This window comes from Glossina fuscipes, unplaced genomic scaffold (genome assembly GCF_014805625.2).
Source record: "Glossina fuscipes isolate IAEA_lab_2018 unplaced genomic scaffold, Yale_Gfus_2 60755, whole genome shotgun sequence".
Taxonomy (NCBI): Eukaryota; Metazoa; Arthropoda; class Insecta; order Diptera; family Glossinidae; genus Glossina; species Glossina fuscipes.
The window spans coordinates 187639-211509 of NW_024003067.1; the positions used below are offsets into that span (position 1 = coordinate 187639).

Genomic DNA, 23871 nt, shown 5'->3' on the forward strand with positions numbered 1-23871 from the left:
GTCTCTTTACAAACAAAATGTACCACTTCTTTTCTATTTTTAAATGTTAGAAAACATTTTCACCTTGGTTTATTTAATAAAGTGAAAAAGCAAAGTTATTCTAGATACATTTTATAATGTTGGGCAAAACCTTTACATAAATATGCGAATTGTATACGTGATATGTTTATGTATGTATATTCATATGAAGAGAATACGAAAATTTTTGAATAACGCTACGATATAAAAATGGTGAGTACAAACAAGAAAAAGAACCCCATGAGATGAGTGCATCTACGTATGACGGTATTTGGGTACCTCTGCCAACGTCGAAAATGATGATGACGTTAGCGATACCAATATAGCTATCTCTTTCTTTCAGTACTCAGACCTATCTCATTACCACACTATACCAATTGCTAATGCCGTTTTGTAATTCACAATTAGCTGGCGTTCTGTCTTTGCAGTTGCAAGTGAAAATACATCAAAGTTCCGTTATTGTTTTATAAAGTTATTGAGAACCATAAAAATTATAGTAAATCATCTCACGATGTACAATTCAATAAGATAAAAAAAAAGTTCAAGAACCTTCCAATTACATAAAGCATAGCAAGTAGCTAGTACTCTCGTAAATATTTTTACAGATTATATATTCAATGAATCTTCAAAAAATTTACATAAGACTGTTCTGTACATTAAAACTCTCAAATTTTTTATGCACTTTGCATATAATTCCTCTGAGATTATCAGTATCCTTACCGAATACACACTTTTCATTTCATATAATGTTTTATTGCTTTACATATATTTTCTCATATATATATACACAGCTTGCTGTTTGATTGTACATCTTTTTTCTTTTTTTTCATATCTCTTTTCTTTAATTACACACAAAACGTTTTTCCATATAAACATTTAATCACATATTTTTAACGAAAAAGTAACCGAACAACCGAGCTAATTATAATCAAGTAAATCCGAGATCAATTTTTGTTTCGCTTTTTAAGTATGCCTTTTACTTTTCTCCAATATATTTCGTTTTTCACACGACCTTTTTATAAAACAGATACCTTTTCTCGTTTGTCCTACATGCAAGTCTGCTGCCTTTGATTGCTCTTCTAACGTCCCCTAGTCAAACAGCCAAGAAAAAAAGTATTGTCAACTCGCGCATAGCTCAGAACAATACATTTTATCGCAAAGAAATAAAAGGTAAATGTTACAAGCATTTTAGACATTCAATGCGTGGCAACGAATGCGAGTATGAGACAAATACGCAATCATCACTTGCCAGCAAAATTCCTTCAGATAAAAAAAAGAATTCCTCCAGAAAGAAGATAAGAAAATAGACAAAACAAAAAAATGTTAATTATTATATATAATAAGCTAACGAAAAATTAATATTATTGAAGTGCGAAGATCTGTGTGAAGAAAAGCTAAGAAAAAAATTACTTAATGGCCTCGCAAAGCAACCACCTGCGCGCTACAATGTTAAACAACTACTGTTCCATTTAACAAAAGCCAGAGAAATTTCCATTTTTTTTTCTTACATTTGATGTCGCTTGAGGCCGCGTACAAATGTATTTGGAGAAAGTCTCTATGGACAAGATGATAGAAATATAATACATTTATCGCGACAACATTCCCAATATTTGTATTATTCCTGCTTGCAATTGCTGTTAATAACATTCAACCTAATCTCTACCCATTTCACAAATTAAAAATTGCTATTCTTCGCTTAATCTTCCCAATTCCTTCACAAATATTCCGCGATGATAATCGAATAAAACTGAAGTTAACATCGTCATATTCATTTGCTGCCGCTTCAGCTACTCGGGCAGGTGATCGAAAATCGTTAGCATTGTGATCATTATAATCAACGTTATCCTAGACTCATCTAGTTCCGTCTTCACCTTATAATCACATTAGGTTAAGTAATCCGATATTTATCAAGTAGCGCTGCTCTAAAAGTATAATTTTCTGCTCCGTATCATTGAGGGTTTTATCTTTAAACATTCACGAGGTTACATTATATTTTTATTGCTGCAAATACGACTTGGATAAGAAATTTCCTTTTTTTTTTAAACTTTACTAACGAATGCTTTTGATTTTTAATGTCGCCATAAAATGTATTACAATTTCATTCACGAGAGAAAAGCAGATTTAGGAGTCTGAGGACTTAAATTCCGCCAACCGCTAAGGCTACTCGTACGGTAGCTAATTTTAGAAGGTTTTGCTGGAAATCTTTTACTACTACTTTAGCTTCGTATTTGCTCGGATCACCATTGTCATTACCCTTTACGCAATGTGCTCATTTGGACGTAAATACCTTATTTTTTTTAGATATAGATATATGTTACCAGACGTTATTTTTAGAGTTCAGATTATTCGCAAGGACCTTTACCCACTTTGAGAAATTCTCTATACCATGTACGTTTTGAAACACGGCAGGCACATCTTTATTTAAAATATCTGCACCTGCTCCAAATAATGTAATCATACAATTTCTCAGATAGGTTTCGATTCTCTTGACTTCGTTTTATTGAGTTGTTATGGCGTATTTCTTCATTGCTTTCAAGAGATTCTTCAGTTGTGACAAGACGCTCAACTTCGTCAGTGTGCTCCTTATCCTTTTTAATTTATTCATTAAAGATTTGTCATTTTGCTTACAATCTTCAAAAGTACCCATGCTTGCTGAGGATGTGAAGTATTTTACACTTTTAATACCTCGGAGCATGTCAAGTGTCTGCTTTTGAAGTTGAACGACTCTTATATCTAGTGTAAACGTCACTTAACTTGAAAAAATGCAAACAATTAACGTTTGAAAGTGGATTTCCGATTATTATTGACTACTTTATTGATACCCATACGTTAAAGTGTGTTTCGAGCTGCACTGATTTGAGGATTATGCTCGATTATAAATTAAACTTCACTTTGTAGGTCAAGCTTACGTTAATAAAGCGAAAGCTCTGCTACGATTTATTGAGTGTTGATCGTTTGAATTTAATGATGCTTTTAATAAAGGATTGTTTACCGCACTTGTTAAGCCTATTTTGGTCCTTGGCATTACGTAGGCGAAATCGAGTGGCACAAAAACGTTTTTTTAATATGCTTCGCTTGATCTGGGATTGAACCCGTCCGTTCCTTTACCACCTTATGAGAGCAGTCTTAAGTTTATCCATTTTTAAACATTAGAAAGTAGACGTGTTTAGTTGCGTGTCTCTTTTATTATAAGATTATTATCTGCTATTGGCCGTTCTTATTGAATAGAATAAATATTCGTGTTCCGGCAAGACTAACCCGTAATTACTGGCTTATAAAGAGGCCTCAAACTCTTACCAACGAATTACGAATTGCGTGTCGGTCTTTTAATAAGTATTATAACCTTTAGTTTAGTTTTCGTTTCTCTCTCAGTTTACTTTTCAATATATTACTCTATGTTGAAAATTAATTTAGAGTTTCATAGGAGAGTAACCATTACTTTGTGTATTCGGGGCTTTGTTCCAGTTTGGGAAACGATAATTGCGCAAATAGTTAGTGACTGTTAGTTAATATAAGTTGTAATAACATTTAAATCTTTTCTTATTTATTATTGAACTGATGTCTGTCTTATGCTTTTATGATTGGTTATAACACTGAGTAATGTAACTAATTTACTTTGTCTCAATAAACAATAATAATTATCATGAGACGCAGAATGAATTTCAGATAAATTGTCAGCATTCTGATTAGTAATATTCACAGCATCTTGATTATTAATGTCACGGTATCCTAATTGATAACATACACAATTCCAGTATCGTCATTAGTAGAGACATTCCCCTCTTGCTCGTTATGATGCCCCTGAGATTATTTATTGGGATTAGAATACTGTGATCTGCAACTGGGTCAGTAGATCCAAGTACATCTAATACACGTTCTAGTGCTCTTTTTGGCTCTAACTCGATCGGTGGAACTGCTTTCGACACTGCTCGTTTTCAACACAGATATCATAAAACCCAATTTGCGATTTAGTATCAGCTATTTGGTTTGACTTTACCAGTTTATGTAAGCTAGATAATCCTCCATGTCTAAGTCTTCGATGCCACGATAACGTATTACATTCTTTCGGATATGCGTTCGCAAAATTAAAATCAATCAGACTTTATACTACTACTACAGACTTTGCGGTAACAATTATATCGCGCAATTCAGGCGTGTACAGCCACCATTGCCACAAGTGCTCGTTTATCACTTATACATTCTGTCTCATCATAATGATTTACTCTAACGCTTTGATCACTTATCTCAACATTAGTTCCAGCAGCATATCAATATAATAATAAGGATATTTGAATATCCTTAAAACATCCCTTTCCCATTTGTCATATGATCAGCTGCACCAGAATTCAATTTAACGTTAACTTTGCGTTTACAATTTTTGCTGTTATAAGTTGCGTTAATATAAAATATACCTTTTTCCTCGTTTCATTTAATCGATTTTACAACCACGAACGTGGTGACCATATTTGTAACACTTACCAATTCTTTTTTTAAAATTTTCCTTCTCATAAAATGGAGCTTTCTCTCCATTATCTTCATGCGTTTGCTCGATTAATTTTGATCCTTCGGATATTAACCTATGTTTGATCATATTTAATATCAGTTTTCTGCTACCCACAATTCGAAGTGCCGTTATCAATGGCAAATATTTATCTGGAATTGACAAGAAAAATGCTTTGCCGTTTTCTTACCATCTACGTATCCCAAACAATTCGAATTTGTGCTTTGCCTAATGCCCAAAACTACCATCCATCAAATACGACACTACTGAATTGTAGAATTCCATTCAAATCTCTACCAGCCATAGTATTTCGCAGGCGTATAAGCTGTTATTTGTGACAAAGACGTGCAGTTGTGTTTTTTTTTTTGTAATTTTGGCATATATTCAATAGGTATTTTTTTTGTTTTTATAATTTGTTTAATAAAGAAGAAGAAATTAAAACGTGTTTAAAATCCAATTGCAATGCACAGAAGAGAGCAATGAATTTGGGAGCAAAATTAAAGAGACATGCACATCTACTTTTTTATATAAGTGCACGTTCTGACAGATATTTATAATACATTGCAACAGACACCAATAATAGTTTTCTAATATTTACGCATTATCAGATATACATGCCTGAGTTTAAATAATGATTTTTCAAAAGACACCCCTAGATGTTCATTTAAAACAAGATACAAAATAGTTCATAGATTAATGAAAATCTTTGATGAAAATAAAATTATGATCATTTACAATTATATATGGCAAATAGTATTGTCCATATATAATATATATTATATGACTGCTTTTACTGGCCTTCATACGCAATATAAAAATATTGTAATACTAATCAATCTGAAAACTTTGATTTCAATAATTTAATTTTTGTAGCTGCTGCATGTGTTCTAGTTTTAATTTCTCTTTTAATTGAATTTATGTATATAAATGTATTTTATGAATATGAATCTTTGTGTAAAATTCGCCAAGCATTTAATACACTAATGCCTAATTGTTGTGAGGGTCGTACTATTGATGCTATTGGTTCTTCGAATGCACTTTGAGTAATAGCAAAAATGTTTTCTTTCAGTTTATCTTATTTGAGTGAATTGTAACAACAAAAACTTCGCGAACCTTACGAAATGGTAATTGTAAAAACATTGGTTTTCATAATTAGTTTGAATAACATTAACGCGTTGTTCTTGCATGGTTCAAATTTTACATTATTGAAGTTTTCAAATGCCAATAAGCCAACTAAAAAAGATAACGTTAGAAAATTTTGTTAACGGTATCTAGATTCGATATTTCCAAATGCTTTTGCATTGCATGATTTATTTGTTCATTTCAATTTACTGTAACATAAGAACTCTTTCCTTAGGCCAATAAACTTGTATAGCAAAAGCTAATTCTTGAATACTATACGTACATAAACAAAATTATAGTACAAATTATAATACAAATTATAATACAAATATAATATATAAAAAAATATTACAAATTGGATCCATAGCCATGAAAACAAATCAAAATAAGAAAAAAAAAATTAGAAAAACGTAGCGTAAAACAGCATAAAGAAATAGCTATAGCAGTAACACTAAAAGTTAACTACATTTTTTGGTATTGTTTTATACACCTAATTTCTTTTTTGCACGATAGATACATCCCCAAAAAGTTTATGGAAGATAAATGATATTGGCTAAATAGAAAGTAGTAGATTGATTCCAGACCTAAAAACTTAACTGAAAAGTAAAATAAACGTCATTAAAAAATTCTAGTTAGAGTTCACTTAAGAATTTATTTCATGATTACACATTTTAAATTATTAAATATATTATAAGAAATAAAACATGCTTTAAAAAAATAAAATATCTGAATTTTATTAATATAAAAAAGTAAAAGTAACCATAACAAAATTTTAAGCAATGTTACTTTCTGACAACAATCGCATACGGTTGCGCCAGGCCACACTGGCTAAATTATGAAGAATATAAGACAAAGTTGCAAAGCTAATTTGTGAGAATTGAGAATGAAAAAATTCCTAGAATAATGAAAATCATATTGAAACCAAGCAATTCTTATAAAAAGAGATGTACAAGCAAAGGAACTGATTATATACCTTTTTGGTTAACTAGTCGTCATTTGGAAGGCTTACCTTGAGAAGCATTTGCTAGAGGGTTATTTATGACTTTCACCATTCGCAATTTATTTCGAAAAAATAATGAGAAAATAAAATACAAATTTGTTTGTTTGTTTCTTTACAATGATGCAATGAATAAGAAAATCGTACAAACCTATATAGAAACAAAATTCTGCAAAGTTTTCGAAGAAGTAAAATGAAGCTACTAAGCACTTCTAATAGAAAAAACAAAAAAAAAATTTAATTTTCGTTCATCATTTTCATTGTGAGCTTGAGCACTGAATTTTGCCTTTTTATTTTGATTTTATATATTTACACATTAACGTATGAATTTACCTATGAAGAATGTATAGTGGTTTAAAGTGCAATTTGTTCGTTTTTAATTAGTTTCTGAAAATAAAACCCAACTTTTTAATATTCAAAAAGCTAATTGATTCCTTATATTTTTAAGTTCATTATTATTCAATCTGAAAGTGCAGAAGATATGTGTTTTCTTATTTCCTTACTTATTCGCCACAATTTATAGATTTCTACCGAGACGTCCATATCGAATTTTCCTATTTTACTCTTTATAGAGCACGCAAATGTTCTGAAATATTCCGTATGTTCCGTAAAAACATTTGCCAATTTTCCTATCTTCCTGGATCGTATCTGCTTTTTCACTCTTTTATTAAAATACGCCTTTGGCCTTGAAAACTATAAAGGTTTAATTTGTTTTTGGAAAATGAATTTAATACTAACGTAACCAATGCATCTCTTAACAACACTTCTTGCTTTGCAACGCCTACCATTGAATTTGGTGGCAATGGTTGGAGTACCGTACGACATCATTAACCGCTAAAGTGCTAAAGGAAATATGCTTTTATCTGCAAATACTTAAATGGTACAGTTACATAATGCTGTACATTATTTTACAAGTCCAATGGATTTCCAGAACTCATCCACTGCAATGCCTCCACACATGCGAGTCGGGACTAAGAAAATCTGAAGTTTACTGCCACAATTTTCAATTCGTGATCCTAAACTTTACAAATAAAGTATTTATACGAGCGTACGCAGAAAACATAAATATATATGTAGATTAATCCGCTACCATTTCATTTAGGCTATGCTTGGTTTTTCAGTTAATGAAATGTTCTTTATTTCGTTGGGCGTTACGGAAATAACTGTGGATTCTGTCTACGCATACAATCACTCCAATGAATATTTCAATTATCGTTCACTGTACAGCAAAGCGTTACAAGAACAAGAAGAGCACAATAAGAAATTACTTAACACCACAAATACCAAACTTCCTACAGAAATATTCTTTTTATTGGCATTCATAATTTAGTTTAGTTTATTAATTAAGAATAATAATTATTAATGACAGTATATAAAATAAAATATTTATTTCATGATAAAATCGTTTCAAAAGCGTTGTTTAAAAAGATAAAAAGATTTCAACAGCTGTATTTAAAAATATATAAGCCATTCGAAAAGCTCGCTTTTAAAACCTTAAAAATAAATAAAACAAATTTTCAGTGCAAACGGGCCTTTCATCCCAGTTAATTTTTTCAATGATTTAAAGACTGAAAATAAAGTTAACATCATTTTAAATAAATATTTTTTTATGTATTCATTTACACTTACTCCTTCCCACTGATAGGCATTCCTGGTATGTTCAGTCATAACATTTCACTTCGTAGCCAATTCTGCAGCCATTCTCTATCCTACCCTACCTATGGCCACCTTCGGCTCACAATTTCTGCTTTCCTCCCCACACAAAAAATAGATCAGCACATTTTTACAAATATTTTTTTTTCTTTTTTTTAATTCATATTATTTTTAACAGCATACATAATATCAACACCTCTAGATTAATTAAAAGGGGGCAGATTAAATAATCTATAAGTATACATGTATGATTATTTAAATTATGTTAGGTACTTAACAATTTATATATATATATTATACACGTAAAATAAAAATGATGAAGGACCTTATATGCCGATTGTTTGCTGCTACAGATGATGACGTTGGTATTAGAGATGATGAAGTTAATAATGAAGTTGATGACGCAACGAAGACGGAACCTCAATGTTGCTGTTGCATACTTTAAAAGCGTCGTAAACTCAAAAATTCAGTAATCGAAAGTCGTATTATAACCATTGATAACTTCTTAGGACAACTCACTTTAATCTGTAGTTTTGCAATTCGTAACTACTTATATATGGTTTTTTTTAGAGATATACATTGGACATTCTAAAATCAGCTTCAGAATCGAATATCAATTCTATATGTTACTTTATTAATACTACTAGGCTCATTATCTAATGTATATTTATTTAAATTCGAGCCGATAGCCTGTGTTGCTAGTGTTCTTTTTTTTTAGTCTAAGAATTTATTTTATTAGTTTAAAATTATAATAATAATAGTAATAATAGAGATATACAACCTTGTGGCTATTACAAACTTTTGCTCATGCCTGTGAACTAGTCGATTCTTCGTCACTTTTTCCATCATTGAAGGTAACAACCCCATATGCCACAAGGATGCATTTGCAACGAATGTTGCAAAATAATCCCAAATGTTACATTATCTAACGTGAAGGTGTCTACTAATTATTTGTTTTTAACGTCGAGCCCGTATTTGCTAGGAAAATCAGCTCCGATGATTGGCTTGGAAATGGCGTTTAATATATTAATTGTTGAGCTATTGGGTGCTGTTAAAATAATATTGGACCATCTCTTATTGGCTTCGAACTAAGATGACAGAAGCACTGGAACTTTTGCACCATTGTCAATTCAACAAAATCATTTGATTTTAACAATATGTAATCAACAAATTTTAAATATTTGTGTTACTGCCGACACTAACTAGACCACATAACAATTTTTTGTTTGTTAATTTATAAATACTCAAGTGTGTTGTTTTAATAATATGTACTGAAAAACTTCCCATAATATTCCTAAATTCTTATATGCATGTAAATGTATATATGCATATCTTTGTGCTGTGCAAACTAACAGTCAGCTGTTATATGTCAAGTTGACAACGAAAGCTGCTAGAAAATAATTTTAAAATATAAAAGAAGTGAGTCGATCAAAGCAGTTGGTTTTCGTTTGCTTGTTCGAGCATTAAATTAATAAATAGAGTTGTAAGTAGAAAAAAGAGCTCTTCAAAAATGTTGTCATTATTTTATCGTGTTAAAGCCGTCTTAACTTGACTGTGTCGGAGCATTATTTAAAAACTATTTTATTAGCAATCGTTCTTTTCTCAGGAAATTATCCATCCATCCAATTTGCTGATCTGCAAAGCCAGTCAGCAGCAGCATCGTCACCGACAATCACAACAGAGATCAGCAATAGGATTTTTCCTTCGGAGCAGTTTCAACATCGTCGGCAGGGTTGAGCATAGAAATAAATGTACCATTTCACACTCAAGTAAACAACAACAAAATGCAAGTGACAGGAGCGCGACCTAAAGCACAACCAGTAACATCGACATTTCCATTTAGTAAAATTCGACACTTTAATTTCCATTTAATAAATTTCAAGAAAAATCAACAGTAAATTAACAAAATGCTACATCGCAAGTGGATTTGCAACTAAACAGCAGCAATGTTTGCAAGAGGAATTCTTCGAAAGAAAAGTACCAAATTTTATTGGAAATTGATGGAAGTGTCTAATCACAACAAAATCCTTTAAATACAAAGTATAACAGGTACTTTGTCCATGGTCCTACGCCAACCCAACTGGCTGTATTTATTTATTTACTTATACATGAAATTCAACGAAGCCAAATTAACAGTCGAATTCAAGTAAATCTTAATAGTAAATCTTATACTAATTACCTCAAAAGGCAACCGGGTCCCAACCCAAACTCCTTAGGGCAAACAGCAAGGATTGCTTCTGAAAAAATTCAATTGAATCTACATACCACCTATCGGAGGGTGACTCCTGAACAGAGGCATACTCAAGTATTTGTCTAACCAAAAACCTGTACAGCCTTTTCGTAATATAGGGATCATCAAGCTCTATAGACCACCTCTTTACAAAACCATGCGCGGATCCAGCTAGCTAGCTAGGATCCGTGTGAGAAGCAATTGAGCGAGATTTGCAAAATATACTACTTACAATGGTGCTAAAGGTAATTAACACCTTGAGAATGTACCTTAGATGCCCGAAACACATTTTAGAAGGATTAATTGAAAAGGCAAGAAAATATTTCCGTCGACAGATAAGCTGAAGTCGATGATTTATTTTGCATTTTGTGCCACCTTGAAGACTTGCAAAATGGACACACATAAGAATAAACCGATGTTGGTAAAAGGACTTGCGGGTAAGCTGTCGAGCCAATATAAATTATATTGGACTATGTACACTGAAAATAATCGGATGGCAATTATAAAAACATTTAGTGAGTGGATCTTCTGAATCGCTGGTAGAAGAACAATCGCCATCTGAAATAAGATATTGCATACAGACAGGACATAGTGAAGGTGAACAATTTATATCGCACTTTTTTGAACAAAACTGAAGTGAATAGAATGTAGCGTTAAAGGCTGCACTATAAAGCTTTATAAGCTGATGTATAATTATGTCAACGATCCAGCATCGTCGTCTTCGCAGAAATAAATTTTTGCAAAATCAAGTAAAGCATTAAGTAAAACAATTACATATTCGACATCAGAGTGAAACACAGAAACATTTTTAGAATTTTACCAATTCGACTTCATTTTCCAAGTGCGTCTAGAATGGACCATTCAGGTCTACAGTGGCAACTCTAAAGGATTTAAGTGGTTAAATATTGATTATTGTGACTGCGAAAGCAATTATAATGAATTGCATAAAATGGTAAACGAGGAGTTTCTATTTAAAAGGCTCAACTAAGAAATCATTACATTACACTACACCATATAACATGTCAAAAATTCGACGCATATTACGTCTGCACGTAAGAATAAAGTAGCGTTGAATCGTACTAGTGGCAGGCCTTTGAGGCAAGTCCATAAATTCACAAGGTTTAAAGAAAGGACTCTAGCGACCTTTGGAACAATTGCTGCTAATTGATTGCCAAATGTTTTTGGGTATAGGTGTTCCATTGGGGGTAAGACCTCACTTAAGTGTCTTTGTCATTTGTAATGAATGTTGATTTTATTCTTTGTAGTTCGATCTAATGGATACAAATAAAATGCAACATGAAATAGCGCAACACCTTGAATAAACACCTAAGTCTTGATTTGAGGACGTCGAATCACTTTTCAATTATATTACGCACTTTTCCGTAGATTTTTTAAATTTCTCTTCCCTCACATTAGTTGTCTCGGCTAAAGGTGTCATTAGCTACGTTTCTCTCGAATAACCCGAGTCTGCAATCCGAGTGGTAGAATACCGGGAACTACACATAGATATGCGAAAATTGAAGTTCATGATCGCAAACCTTTCAAATAACGAAAAAAAGAATAAGTAACATACATCTTTAAACTAAAACTTAATTAACGTATAGTTTCATCATTTAAATTATAATATACCTTTCTGTTCATACATTGTAACCAGGCTTTGTATATCTATCAAACTTAGTTTTATGTAACCCCATCATTACATCTATTGCATTTAACCAATGTGCTAGTAAGTCTAACTATGTCCTCTTATATCTGAAACTGTTATCTAAATAATCTTTAGGGCAACGTTGCAGTGTCGCTATATGATGATTACAGGCCTATGACTCATGCGCACTAGTCTTAGCTGAGCTAGCTAGTTCGTCAGATGTAGAAAGACTTTTTATCTTTGCTCACAGATATTCTTTGGACGATTACCACCAGAAGAAATTGCACGTGGTTGCAAACCCGAAGGCGGTACAAACACAAAAATAAAGTTGAATTAGTACAGGTAATCGACATATGCAAGTTAAATTCAAAATCTCAATAATCTTTAATAACTTAACAGCAACCAGCTCCCATCACGAACATCACGGGCGCCGGAACATATTGGCCGGCATCGTCTAAGTTGAACACTTTCCTTTTCTATCCTTCATTTAAGCTGAATTCGTACATCTTTGCTTACAAATTAATTATTAACCAAATTTGTTTTCCTCTTTCTTACTGAAACTTTATACAATTCTTTTTCTTTCATTTTGATTCACTTTTAAAGAAGTTTCTTTTTCTCATCCCTTTATTTTTCTGTTTCCTTAAATGTATTTGCTTTGTATTAGCATACCACGACGTAGAAAGTGTTAAATTGTTTTTTTTATTGTTGTGACACTGAATTGTGGGTAAGGACGATTATGTTTATGACAACATCCACATCGTTCCTGGTGGAATAGTTGCAACTAGTAAGTGCATAAATTATATAAATTGGAATACTAATAAAAGGATATTTTTTTACCCAAAAAACCATACTTTGAATTTTTTAATCCATATTTTTCATCAATCGTTAGAGAGCGAATTTTAGTAGATTCTACATACAGAATTAATCTGCGAATATACTTTGTACTTCTTGAAATTGATGGCTGCTTTACTTGAATTGACTAATTGTTTGCTACACGCTTCTGATAGGACCCACGAGCCAAAAATATAACACTGAAAAAAGCTGTTTGATATTGATAAATAAAATGGACTTCTGTAGAAAGAATACAAGTTCATCACTCGAATTCCAAAGGGCAAAGTAGTGATCGTCAAGCGCCACCAAATCCTTCATGATATACCATAGCATCGTTTTAGGAAATGTAAAAAGTCGCATGGAGACCTAATCTTGAAGCAGAAACCAGTTCTTCTTATCCTTAAACGTTTCAGCAATCCTTTACGCTGCAATCTAATGAAATTGATTAATAAAAAGATAGTACTAAATGCCTTTTTTACTGCTTCCTTTCCGTATTTATCACAAAATCATACAAAAACATTGTGATTGTATCTTATTCTAAATTACATATTCTTTTACAATATCCTCAAATTTTTAAAAGTTTTGTCAGTATACTGTTGAACTACGCTCTGTTATTATAATAACAATGCACTGTGATCTGGTGAAAATTAGATCGCACACCATGTCGTATTTTCGTAGTCTCCATATTTATGCTAAAATGTCAGAATACTATGCTAGAATGTCACTATTATCGCTTCGCCTAACATCGGATGATGCCTAAGCTGACACTGCCATCTTCTATGCGTAAGATTTAGTGGTCCTACTGTTATCCAGAGATGACGCCTAAGCTGAGATTGCCATCGCCTATCCGTAGTCAAAAAAATGTCCCAGTCGGTAATGTCAAGTACAAACGAGTATGTTGTCTGCGATTCCTTACCTCTGGCTGCTGTAACAAGACTGAAAGAATGAGCGTATTACGACACGCTCTTTTGTTGTCGCGGTCACCATCGCTGTCCTGTTACATAGAGTGTTGTGCTGCACTTGTGTTGCAATCTCAACACTTACTTTTATATGTGTTATAATGATACTCTTACATACATCTTATTATTAATGCTATCTTAGGTACCAAATCGCATGATCGAACATGTATGAAAGCCATTAATCCCTACTTAACAAGAACAACTCAATGTGCTAGCTTTGGCATATTGAAGTAACTGTTAATATACAAGTATGGCAATAACTGTAAATATTTTTTTTTTTTTTTGGTATGTTGAATGGAGATGGACTAAGCCAATAGATTTGTGGCTTATATGTCCAAAAACTGCAAATATAGAAAATTCGAGGTTATTAGGTATGTGTTCATGGGAGTAGTATATTGAACAACAAAGCGTTTCATATACCATCCCTAGCATACTGACGGAGCTGTTAATAGACAAGTGACTTTTTAGGTATATGATTTTGCCTCAGACACCAATAAGTGCAAACCACAAGACCGTTAGGTATGTCACTTTGCTTAATATGTATGCGACGTATGGGAAATAAATTAGTGACCGTTAATCGTTGCATAAAAGGAATACTTCAATGGGCTAACTGTAGCTTATTAATAAGTAGAAGCAAAACAACTATATAGGCGTATATGATGTCTACAAAATAGTAGGCATGTTGTTCAACAAATTGTAATATGTTTATTAAGAGAACTTAACATGTTTTCCTCGGAAAAGATAAGGTGTAACTATACTATTGGTAGAATTCTTTACAAGCTTCATATCAATTAGCAGTTATGTCCTGTTCAAAATTTGTGCATATTTTAGCACGCGAGCAATCAATTATTTAAGTATAAAATGAGCGTTTCGTTAACTAATATTGTGATAAACATGTTTAATAATGTGAAACGAATAAATTTCATTTCATAATATAACAAAGTACAATGAACAAACGTACATCAGAACAAACAAACATATCGATTTCTATTCATCCCAACACACTCACTGAAATTAAAGGCGCTCAAACGCAGATTATTGCAGCACTCTTTAAATTTAATAGTCAAGTTGTAACGACCATTCAATTTGGTTGCACTGAACTTTAACTTCGAAGCTGACGCGATGCCGCTTGCCTTGCCTGGATAAAAAAATCTCACTGCACAATGATTTTAATCAACTCAATCCTTAGCAATCTACCGATATTTCCATACATTCAGATTCAGTTGTGAAGAATACCACTGTGTTTCGTCGCCTGAAATTCCAGAAATAAATTTTAGAAATAAATGCACATATCTTGTGGCAGATTTATGGCTGTTTTCAATTAATGGATTTTTACTGCGAAATGAGAGCTAAATTCAGAAAAGAACTAATCATTGATACAAAGTTGTGCAGCGAAATCTTTACTGTTCGCCATATTAAATTTCTTAGACTATTTGTAAGACATCCACGTTGTTATGCCCATAATTTTCTATCAATGCTGTCTGCTGTAATATTTCATCCCCAGAATAAAATTCGAAGTTTCCAAATCCTTTTTTTTGAACTATTTGTTAAGAAAATTTTTAAATTGTTCTTCTCATTTGGCTAGATCAAGATATCATTTATGTATATTTCTATGAACATCATAATGATGATTACCTGATAATCGATTAACTATACAAACTGCAATATCCACTGGTTTTGCTCTTGTTTAAATTTACTTGAAACAAAAAAAGTCTAGCTTTTTTAATAAGTTCTGCACATTCTTTCGGTTACACCATTGGTGCACTTGTTTGATAAATAATACTGGACAGTTTAATTTTATCCAATTGCAGACTAATTTTCAAACCGGATTGGTGTTTTATCATGTTCTTCTTAACAAATACTTTTTCTTCTTCTTTGAACAATCCGTTATAATGTAAACATTTCCTTGGCAGCCAAATCAGTACGGACCGTTATTTTCAAGTTCTTGCTATTTTCCAACAAGAGATGTCAGTTAAGATTTACCTGCCCGAGTTTCATTCCTTTTTACATAATCATCTGTTATGTTAGCTCCTGAACTCTTAATGCTCACCATCTTTGGCTGATACAATATTGACAGATTAGTCAACATCATTGTTTCAATCCGTTCATCAAAGATTTTCACTGACACGTTTGATAATTTTATCGCAAGTATTTACAAATGTCTCCATTTATTCACACTTCCATTTTTCTGTGAGTTTTCATAAGAAACTCAATCTTCATGCCAAGCCAGAATCTTGAAATTTTTTTTCTATATTTTTCCAACTCTGCTGCATTATAGCAGTTTTTTATTAATGGGCAAACAACATTACTTTAAACAACAAATAAAGTTTTGAACATGCCATAATTAGCTTTAATTTACACAGCATCCCATAGATCTTCCATGAAAAGAAGCCTGCACAGTAAACTTCCTTTGCTAAAGGTATCTCGATCATTGATATTTCCAGTCTGAACCAGATTGGAGGCCGCAAGCTGTTGTTATAAAGGAATTTAATACATATTAAAAAGTAAAAAATGAGTACGTCTACAATATGATAATTCAATAATTAGACCTAACAATCACAGCAGATATGTAAATTTCAAGTCGTTGCAGTAAATAATCTTTCTGCCTTCTATTATGACGTTGAATTCGTTTTCAACTAATGATAAATCTTCATCCTTAGCGTTTTAAGGTGCAAGCGGTCAAACACTGTTTTTTTCATAGAATTCAATTTATCGTCAACTGATCTCAATAACTTTCAGGAACCCATTCTACAAATTGTCTTGAAAACGCATATGTGTTTACAGCAGTAGCAACTGCTACAAATTAGTTGATTAAGTCATTTGATTTCGTAGGAAAAATTCGTCCTACTGATTCAGTATCCTTCGCTGTGATGCTATAGCGTCATTTCCAAGCAGGACGTCTTGAATATTAACACCCACAGGAGCTCCATAATTAGCAGGATTACTCGCGCCGTCGTCATTCCCTTCCAGTTCGTCTTGCTGTAATCATTGGAACTGTTCCTTTTATATTCAAAGAGAAAACAGGATTTATCGAAACATATCTGCGTTCTACCATTTGTCTCTTTACAGATATTTTAGATGTATCTGCTTCATCCTCGCAGTGGATAGTAAAGTACTTTCCTTCTACATGAGCATCATCGCCAAAACAACCCGTCGTTATGTATTTATAAAGAGTTTCAGTGTGCAAGTGAAGAATTTCAGACACAAACCAAGTTGAAGTAGGATGGGAGAACGGCCGCCATTAAAAGACCAAGTGCTTTTCTTCTTCTTGAATATCAACAACAAATGGCTCGCCGCGATATAAAAAGGTTCACAAATATTGTTTTTTTGCAAACTAAGCAAGCAAAACGACCTGAAGAGTTGCCAACTCAAAAAATTCAACGTGTGAAGGCAACCAGTTGTTATTTCATATTTTTTAATGTGTAATGTACATAAATATGCACATATTAAATTGTATATAATGTAAAATTTAAGATAATTTCATCCAACCTAAAATCTCATCATCAAGTCATCGAACTTTTTTAATCGTAACTAAATTAAAACGATTAAACAAAAACGTAGCTAGCTTACTAATAGGTTAAATACAATGTTTTATACGTTTTTAATGCTACACTATTTTAATTTTCTATTCACTTCTTTTATACAATTTTTGGGTTCCTTTTTTTGTATAACTATAACTATCATATAAATAGGATACCTAGTGCATTTTAATATTTTCAGAGGGGTTCGACATCTTTATCCTTTTGGATTAATTTAACGGAAAACATATAAATACCACGCTCATATGGCTGTAATACCGTTTTTGATACTGTTTAATAATAAGTAGCCACATTTTAAGCGTGTGGTGTACATACGCTGCCCTAAGCTTCGATTACGTATATTACTTAGTTATGGATGAAAAGGAACGGCGTTTATTATTATTATTTTAATTTTAGACTAATGAAATGAATTCTTAGACTAAAAAAAAGACATTGAGCACTAGCAACACAGGCTATCGGCTCGGAACGGCGTTTAGAAAGTCAAAATTGTCCTGCATAGAGTTGCGTTATTCATAGTTAAACCCGATTCGGTAATTGCTTGACAAAGGCATTGTTTTAGAATAATGATGTATATCAAAGTTTTTCTAACACCTACGTGTCATTTCGAATCTGCAAAACGAAAGTATTTACCCAACCTGAAGCCCACTTTGCACGAGTGTTGAATGTGCAACTGTTTTTATGTCTGCAAATAGGAGCAGTCGCATAAGATTTTAGCAACCCTGTCCTCGTTTTTTGTGTTTAAATCCTGCGGAGTACATTTCATGAGAGGGCGTTATATAGCGCTTCAACATAGCAAGAAATAGGGATGCTCCAACATTTAAAAGAGAGAAACTCTAATTTTATTGAAAATAATTTTAGTTTGTCCAGGACCCCGAGCGGGATATAAACGTTTGGTCAGAGATATCGGGTGGAGTAACATTAGTAATATTACTGACAAGTATCCAATGAGTATGGGATTATTTATCGTTTTTAGCTGTTTCGATAGCATATTTATTGTATTAAAGCAGAAGCTGTCTTATATAAAAGACTGAAATATAGCAAAAAGAGAGACAAAAATACAGTGTAAAAGTTTTTAGAGGTAGTTTTTGCAAATATGTATAAAACTAAATCCATGTAACAATGCGTTTGTAATAGAGAACTAAAAAATGAAACAAATTCCTGCAATGCTTTCGACTAAAAGTTAATCTTAAATGCTTAAAGAGATGAAGCAACCTTAATGAATGGATGAAGTAGGTAAAAGTGCCACACAGAACAAGGGTATGAATAGAACAGAACGCAATGAGATATCCCGGCATTGCGTAGTAAATTAGAAATCTATCTACTTTTAAAGTTCTTTGAGAGATCAACAGGGGAAGCAATCAATTGCCGATAATCACTAGATAACGGGTACACTATTTAAAGATTTTATATGGCCGTTCAGACCGTATTGGGATATAACTGATAGTTTTATTTTTAATCGATTTAAAAGCCGATAGAGTTGAATACGAATTTTCGTAACTTCCAATAATCATTATGCTATACGTATCAATTTTATATGCTTTAATCTATTATTTTATAATATAAAACGCAAAATTTTTTCGATCACTGGTTATAATTCAATTTTTTTGTTTAGTTTTCATTTGATTTGGTTTTGCAATTTGCGATTTTCTAAAATATGTTTAAAATGTTTCTTGATTCCAGCAAATTCAAAACAATAAAACAATTGCCTTTGTCTCTTAAAAACTATAAAATTAGCGTCTTCACACAATATTCGTTGTGGACCATTCACAATCAAACTAAACGTAAAGTTTTTTACAAGTTTTACAAGTTTTTTATGTAGATATCCGCTTTTTTTTGTTTCGTTGCACATCGTTAATCCGAAAAAGCGTATACTAGTTTCTTTGGCTACTGTTACTAAAATAATAGCAGTTAAATGTGAATATTTGCGCGTTCACATAAAAATAATTAATTGTTATGAAAATTCAATATATCTATGAAGCATATAAATGTGTTCTCTAACCAACTTTTAAGATAGGAGCCATACTTTAAAATATATGAACTTCTTATATTTTCCTAACACGTGAAGCAAAATGTTACAATAATAAATAAATAAAAATTGCCAAATCCTCATGTGCGTTTAATAAAAATTAAATTAATAGTTAATACAATTTGAAGTGGCATTCGTAGGAGTGGTTTGAAATTACTCATAAATGTTCATGATAAGACCTCAGGTGTATTTGCTGACTAATATATTCACTTGCTCTTAACATAATTCAGCTGGTTCTACAATTTTTGTAGTAGGATATTGGCATCACTTTTTCATCTCGGCTTTAAACAAGGCAATTCAGCAATTGTGTTGTAGTTCAAAAGGAATTCGGGGTGGCACCGTGCTGAAATGGTGAAAATTTTTCATGCTCATTTGGGGAATTTTTGCGTGCGCTTACAAAAAAACTGTAGCGTAAAGGAGGGAAAAGAGAGGATGTGCTGAATATCCTAATTGTATATATCGATTTTTCTTTGGTCGTTGGCGCGGACATCTTTTGCGTTATGGCCTTTTTGGCTTTCGGTTATGTTTGGCTGCGATAGTTAAACAAAAAAGGTATGAAACCTAACCTATTGTGACGAATAGTTAATACATATAACTTTTAAACCATTGGAATGGTATTTTTTTTCTTTTTACGTTGAAGACACGGTTTTATGGACATTCGGCGACAAAAGTTTACATATGCATGTGTGCAGGAAGTTTTCAGTTTGAAAAAACAACGCCCGGTTAATAAATGGGATTAGAATTGCACACATATAGTTAAGCGTAAGCAAAGCAATGTATGAACTGAATATTTTTTAAAAAGTTTCTGATGGTTTATGTTTAAAATGATATCTTGTTTCTAATTTTTTATTTTTTTTATAGGATTTATTCAGTGATAGGGTAAGTCATTGACATGTTCTAAAGCACTAAAGTATAACGTAATGAAAAGTAAAACGTAAAAAAATAAGTGCGTAGTGAAAAGGCTATTACGTCTATGAAAGGATAAAAACGTTATAATAAAATATATGGGAATCATGTCTTCAATAAAAACGGCAACAATCTTAACAAATACTGCTGTCACATCAGAGATTTGTTCACCATCCAACGTGTTCACGCCAACAATTGCAGCAAAAGTTTCGTCAACGTCAACATGTGCTACTTCATTTTGTTTCGAGAATGCCATCATTTTAAGCGGCAGTTCTGGTTGCTCATCTTTATCAAACTCTCCTACGTCATCAACTTCTACAACTGGCAGCATACCATCGCCTACACCAGCGAATAAAACTTTACACGATTCATTTTCGTCAACAGCTGTAAATGGCGAATATGAAGAACAGGTTCTAAAATGTGTTCCGCAAAATTCTTTATTGGCTAAGTTCAAATTAACGGAAGACAATGCGATTAAAAAAGAAAACGGTATACTAAATGAGCAATCACAGTTGTTGGATGATTTTTCTGCGGATTTTTCCGTTCACCACAATTCGCGACAGCATCACGTCCAACAATTTCAATCGCAATATCAACAACAACATATGGTTCATCATTCCATGCAAAGCTTAAATACAGACGATGCACGTACATTGCAACTCGCTGTGGAATTATCGATGATGGGGTTAAACGACCAGATGATCGTTCAGAATTCTCAATTGCAGCAGCTACGTTTTCAAGCTACAGAAAATCAGTTCCCCCAATACAACTCAGCTTATCAAATGAATACTTTAAGTAAAACACTACTGCCGACACGTAATACAACAGTGCTGACTAATTCTAAGTATACAGGCAACCAAAGCAGCTCTGGTCATTTCAATACTCCGAATTATCTAAATCCGTCAACATGTTTAACTATTTCAGAAGAGCGTGCAAAAAAATCTCAAAATATGACTGAGTGTGTACCAGTCCCAAGTTCAGAGCATGTTGCTGAAATCGTGGGACGTCAAGGTGAGAACACACTTATATTGTATTCTACATGTAAAATTATATACAAATATTTTTAAGGTTGTAAAATCAAAGCTTTGCGTGCTAAAACTAATACCTACATAAAAACTCCTGTGCGAAATGAAGAGCCAGTTTTTGTTGTAACTGGACGAAAAGAAGATGTAGCAAAGGCGAAACGGGAAATATTGTCCGCAGCAGAACATTTCACGCTAATTCGCGCAACTCGTAGAGCTGGTGATGGAAATGGGGCTTACAATGGGATGGCTGGCGTTGGTTGTATTCCAAAAAATTCTTTGAGCGCCGGTAATGGTATTCAGGGGCAAGTGACTATTCAGGTACGTGTACCGTATAGGGTTGTAGGTCTAGTTGTAGGACCCAAGGGCAATACTATTAAGCATATACAGCATGAAACGCAAACTTATATCGTCACCCCATCACGTGATAAAGAGCCAATATTCGAAGTAACCGGTTTACCAGACAATGTGCAAGCGGCTCGCAAACATATCGAGGCGCACATAGCAACACGAACAGGCGCTGAAAACGTAGGTAACTCAAATAGGTCGGCGTTGTTTATGCAAGGACATATGGCAACTTCATCCGCAATCCATACTTCGATACCTGCGCCTATAACTTCTTTGGCGACTGCGTTGTCTCTTTCTCATTCTACCACACCCCATCAATTTCACTTAGCGATTGGTCAAGAGGATAACAAAGACATGCCGAAAATTGTGAACTCGTCAATAAATCAGGAATCTATTCCAGGAAAGGCTTCATTGCAATCAGTTTCGATGTTTACGACCCCATCATCTCAGCACACTGTGGGCTCAACAGTCCACGATGAATTAAGTTTACCTAACATGCTAACATCACCATTGCCTATTTTACAAATCGTTCCCAAGATTAACGCACTAATTCCTAGCGCTACGACTTCAGTTGAAACTATGTCAATGGAAAGTACGCCACATAGAAATAATGATAAATCTTTGCAAGCTATACATACCATTGATAAAATTGTCAACGACGATATACACGTCGAACTTTTATCTACCATCTATAAAACGGGAATTGAATCAGCTTTTGAATCTCTTCAGCAAAGTGTTGGGGAAGTTGTAAGCCAATTACATGGTGTAGAAACTAATTCAAAGAAAACACCAGTAAAAAATTTGACTAGCCTTAGCTCATCGTCCGGTCGTTTAACTGAATTTCCTCTAACTCATTCAACTGAAATAGATATTAAACCTTCAGTGGCATCAAGCTCCCATCCGATTAACCAGATTCATTTAAATGGGATGATGAACTTTCATATGACGACTAACAAAGGAGATTACTCAAATCATATAATCAAAGCAAGTAGTGGTTTCGAGTCAGATCTAGACCAGCAAACGCCTAATATACAACAGCTTGCAAGTTTCATGACGAACGGTGGACCAGTCCGTAATGTCAGTAGTAATGCAATTTTAAGAAATTTAAAGTCTAACATTAACGAAATTTCAAACGGTGCAAATAGTGTTAGTGCTTTGACACGTTCTTGCTCGTCCGCCTCATCGGCATCCGCGTCTTCTTCAAAGAGCCTTTCTCAAAGTAACAATAATACTACCAGTACAGCTGCATTCTGGAAAAGGGTAAGTCTTGGAGACTCCACGGAAATAGATGAAGGTATTGGTGAATCACCAAATATATGGAAGCTACCAAAGAAGTTAGCAGTAGTTACGAGTTCATATTGTCCGGCTTCTATCAGTCCGACAGACCAAGAATATTTGAATTACAATCATTTTCGGAACAAACCTATTATCATTCATGGCCCTATGGAACATAATGGCAAAACTAAAATCAAACGTGATTGCTGCATTTGCCATGAAAAAGAAATGGTAGCCGCGTTAATACCATGTGGACATAAGATGTTCTGCGTAGACTGTGCCAATAATATATGTTCTGGCAAGGAACCGACGTGTCCCTTTTGCTGTATGCGTGTCTACCAAGCAGTAAAAATATTAAATTAATAAATTTAAACACATTTTAAGCTTCCCCAATAAGCGCCAAATAAATTTATACAATGGCAGATATTTGTAAATATTTTTTCCGTATTTGTGGTATTTTTATAAATTAAAAAAAAAAAATCATTATTGACATTATTTATAGCGTATTATTATTAAGTTTACCAAATTATTACTTTTTTACACGACTTAATGAAATTTTTAAACAACATGTGAATATATATATACAATAAGATAACAAATAGTTTATTATCGTAGCTCACAACTAAATTTTATAGTATTTATTATATAAATTGTAACCATCGAAGCGGTCAAATTCTGACTTATCGAATAGACTTTTTCGAACAGTTTTTTATATGACGCCAATGTCCATCAGATATATATGTGAACCTAAATTACACATATATTGTTTCTCTTATATAATTTATTTATCTTATATTAA

At 33.0% G+C, this 23871-nt stretch overlaps 1 protein-coding gene and 1 long non-coding RNA gene across 7 annotated transcripts in view; both read left to right on the plus strand.

Annotated features, from left to right (window-relative positions):
- Positions 1 to 14223, plus strand: part of LOC119643420 — a 48543-nt gene extending 34320 nt beyond the window's left edge. The window contains exons 1-4 of one of the 5 annotated variants that reach the window (XR_005248276.1): positions 9008 to 9774; positions 9898 to 11726; positions 11787 to 12508; positions 12566 to 14223. This is a non-coding gene — a long non-coding RNA (uncharacterized LOC119643420). Of the gene's footprint in view, positions 1 to 9007; positions 11727 to 11786; positions 12509 to 12565 lie in introns of those variants that run through there. The other 4 variants (XR_005248279.1, XR_005248278.1, XR_005248277.1 and 1 more) reach the window with 4 other exon arrangements.
- Positions 14224 to 19735: 5512 nt separating this feature from the next.
- Positions 19736 to 23488, plus strand: LOC119643425. Of its 2 annotated transcripts, none has more exons than XM_038042773.1 (4): positions 19736 to 20073; positions 20162 to 20297; positions 20383 to 21438; positions 21496 to 23488. In XM_038042773.1, exons 3-4 carry the CDS (start codon positions 20526 to 20528, stop codon positions 23433 to 23435), a joined length of 2853 nt encoding a protein of 950 aa, XP_037898701.1. In that variant the 5' UTR covers positions 19736 to 20073; positions 20162 to 20297; positions 20383 to 20525; the 3' UTR covers positions 23436 to 23488. The 2 variants fall into 2 exon arrangements, with proteins under 2 accessions (XP_037898701.1, XP_037898702.1); XM_038042774.1 differs by having other exon boundaries at positions 19793 to 20073; positions 20162 to 20283.
- The last annotated feature ends 383 nt before the right edge of the window (positions 23489 to 23871 follow it).

Coding starts and splice junctions, on each gene's coding strand:
- LOC119643425 (XM_038042773.1), top strand. CDS start 20,526: ATGGGAATCATGTCTTCAATAAAAACGGCAACAATCTTAACAAATACT. Junction 21,439..21,495: donor TGAAATCGTGGGACGTCAAG/GTGAGAACACAC, acceptor AATATTTTTAAG/GTTGTAAAATCAAAGCTTTG.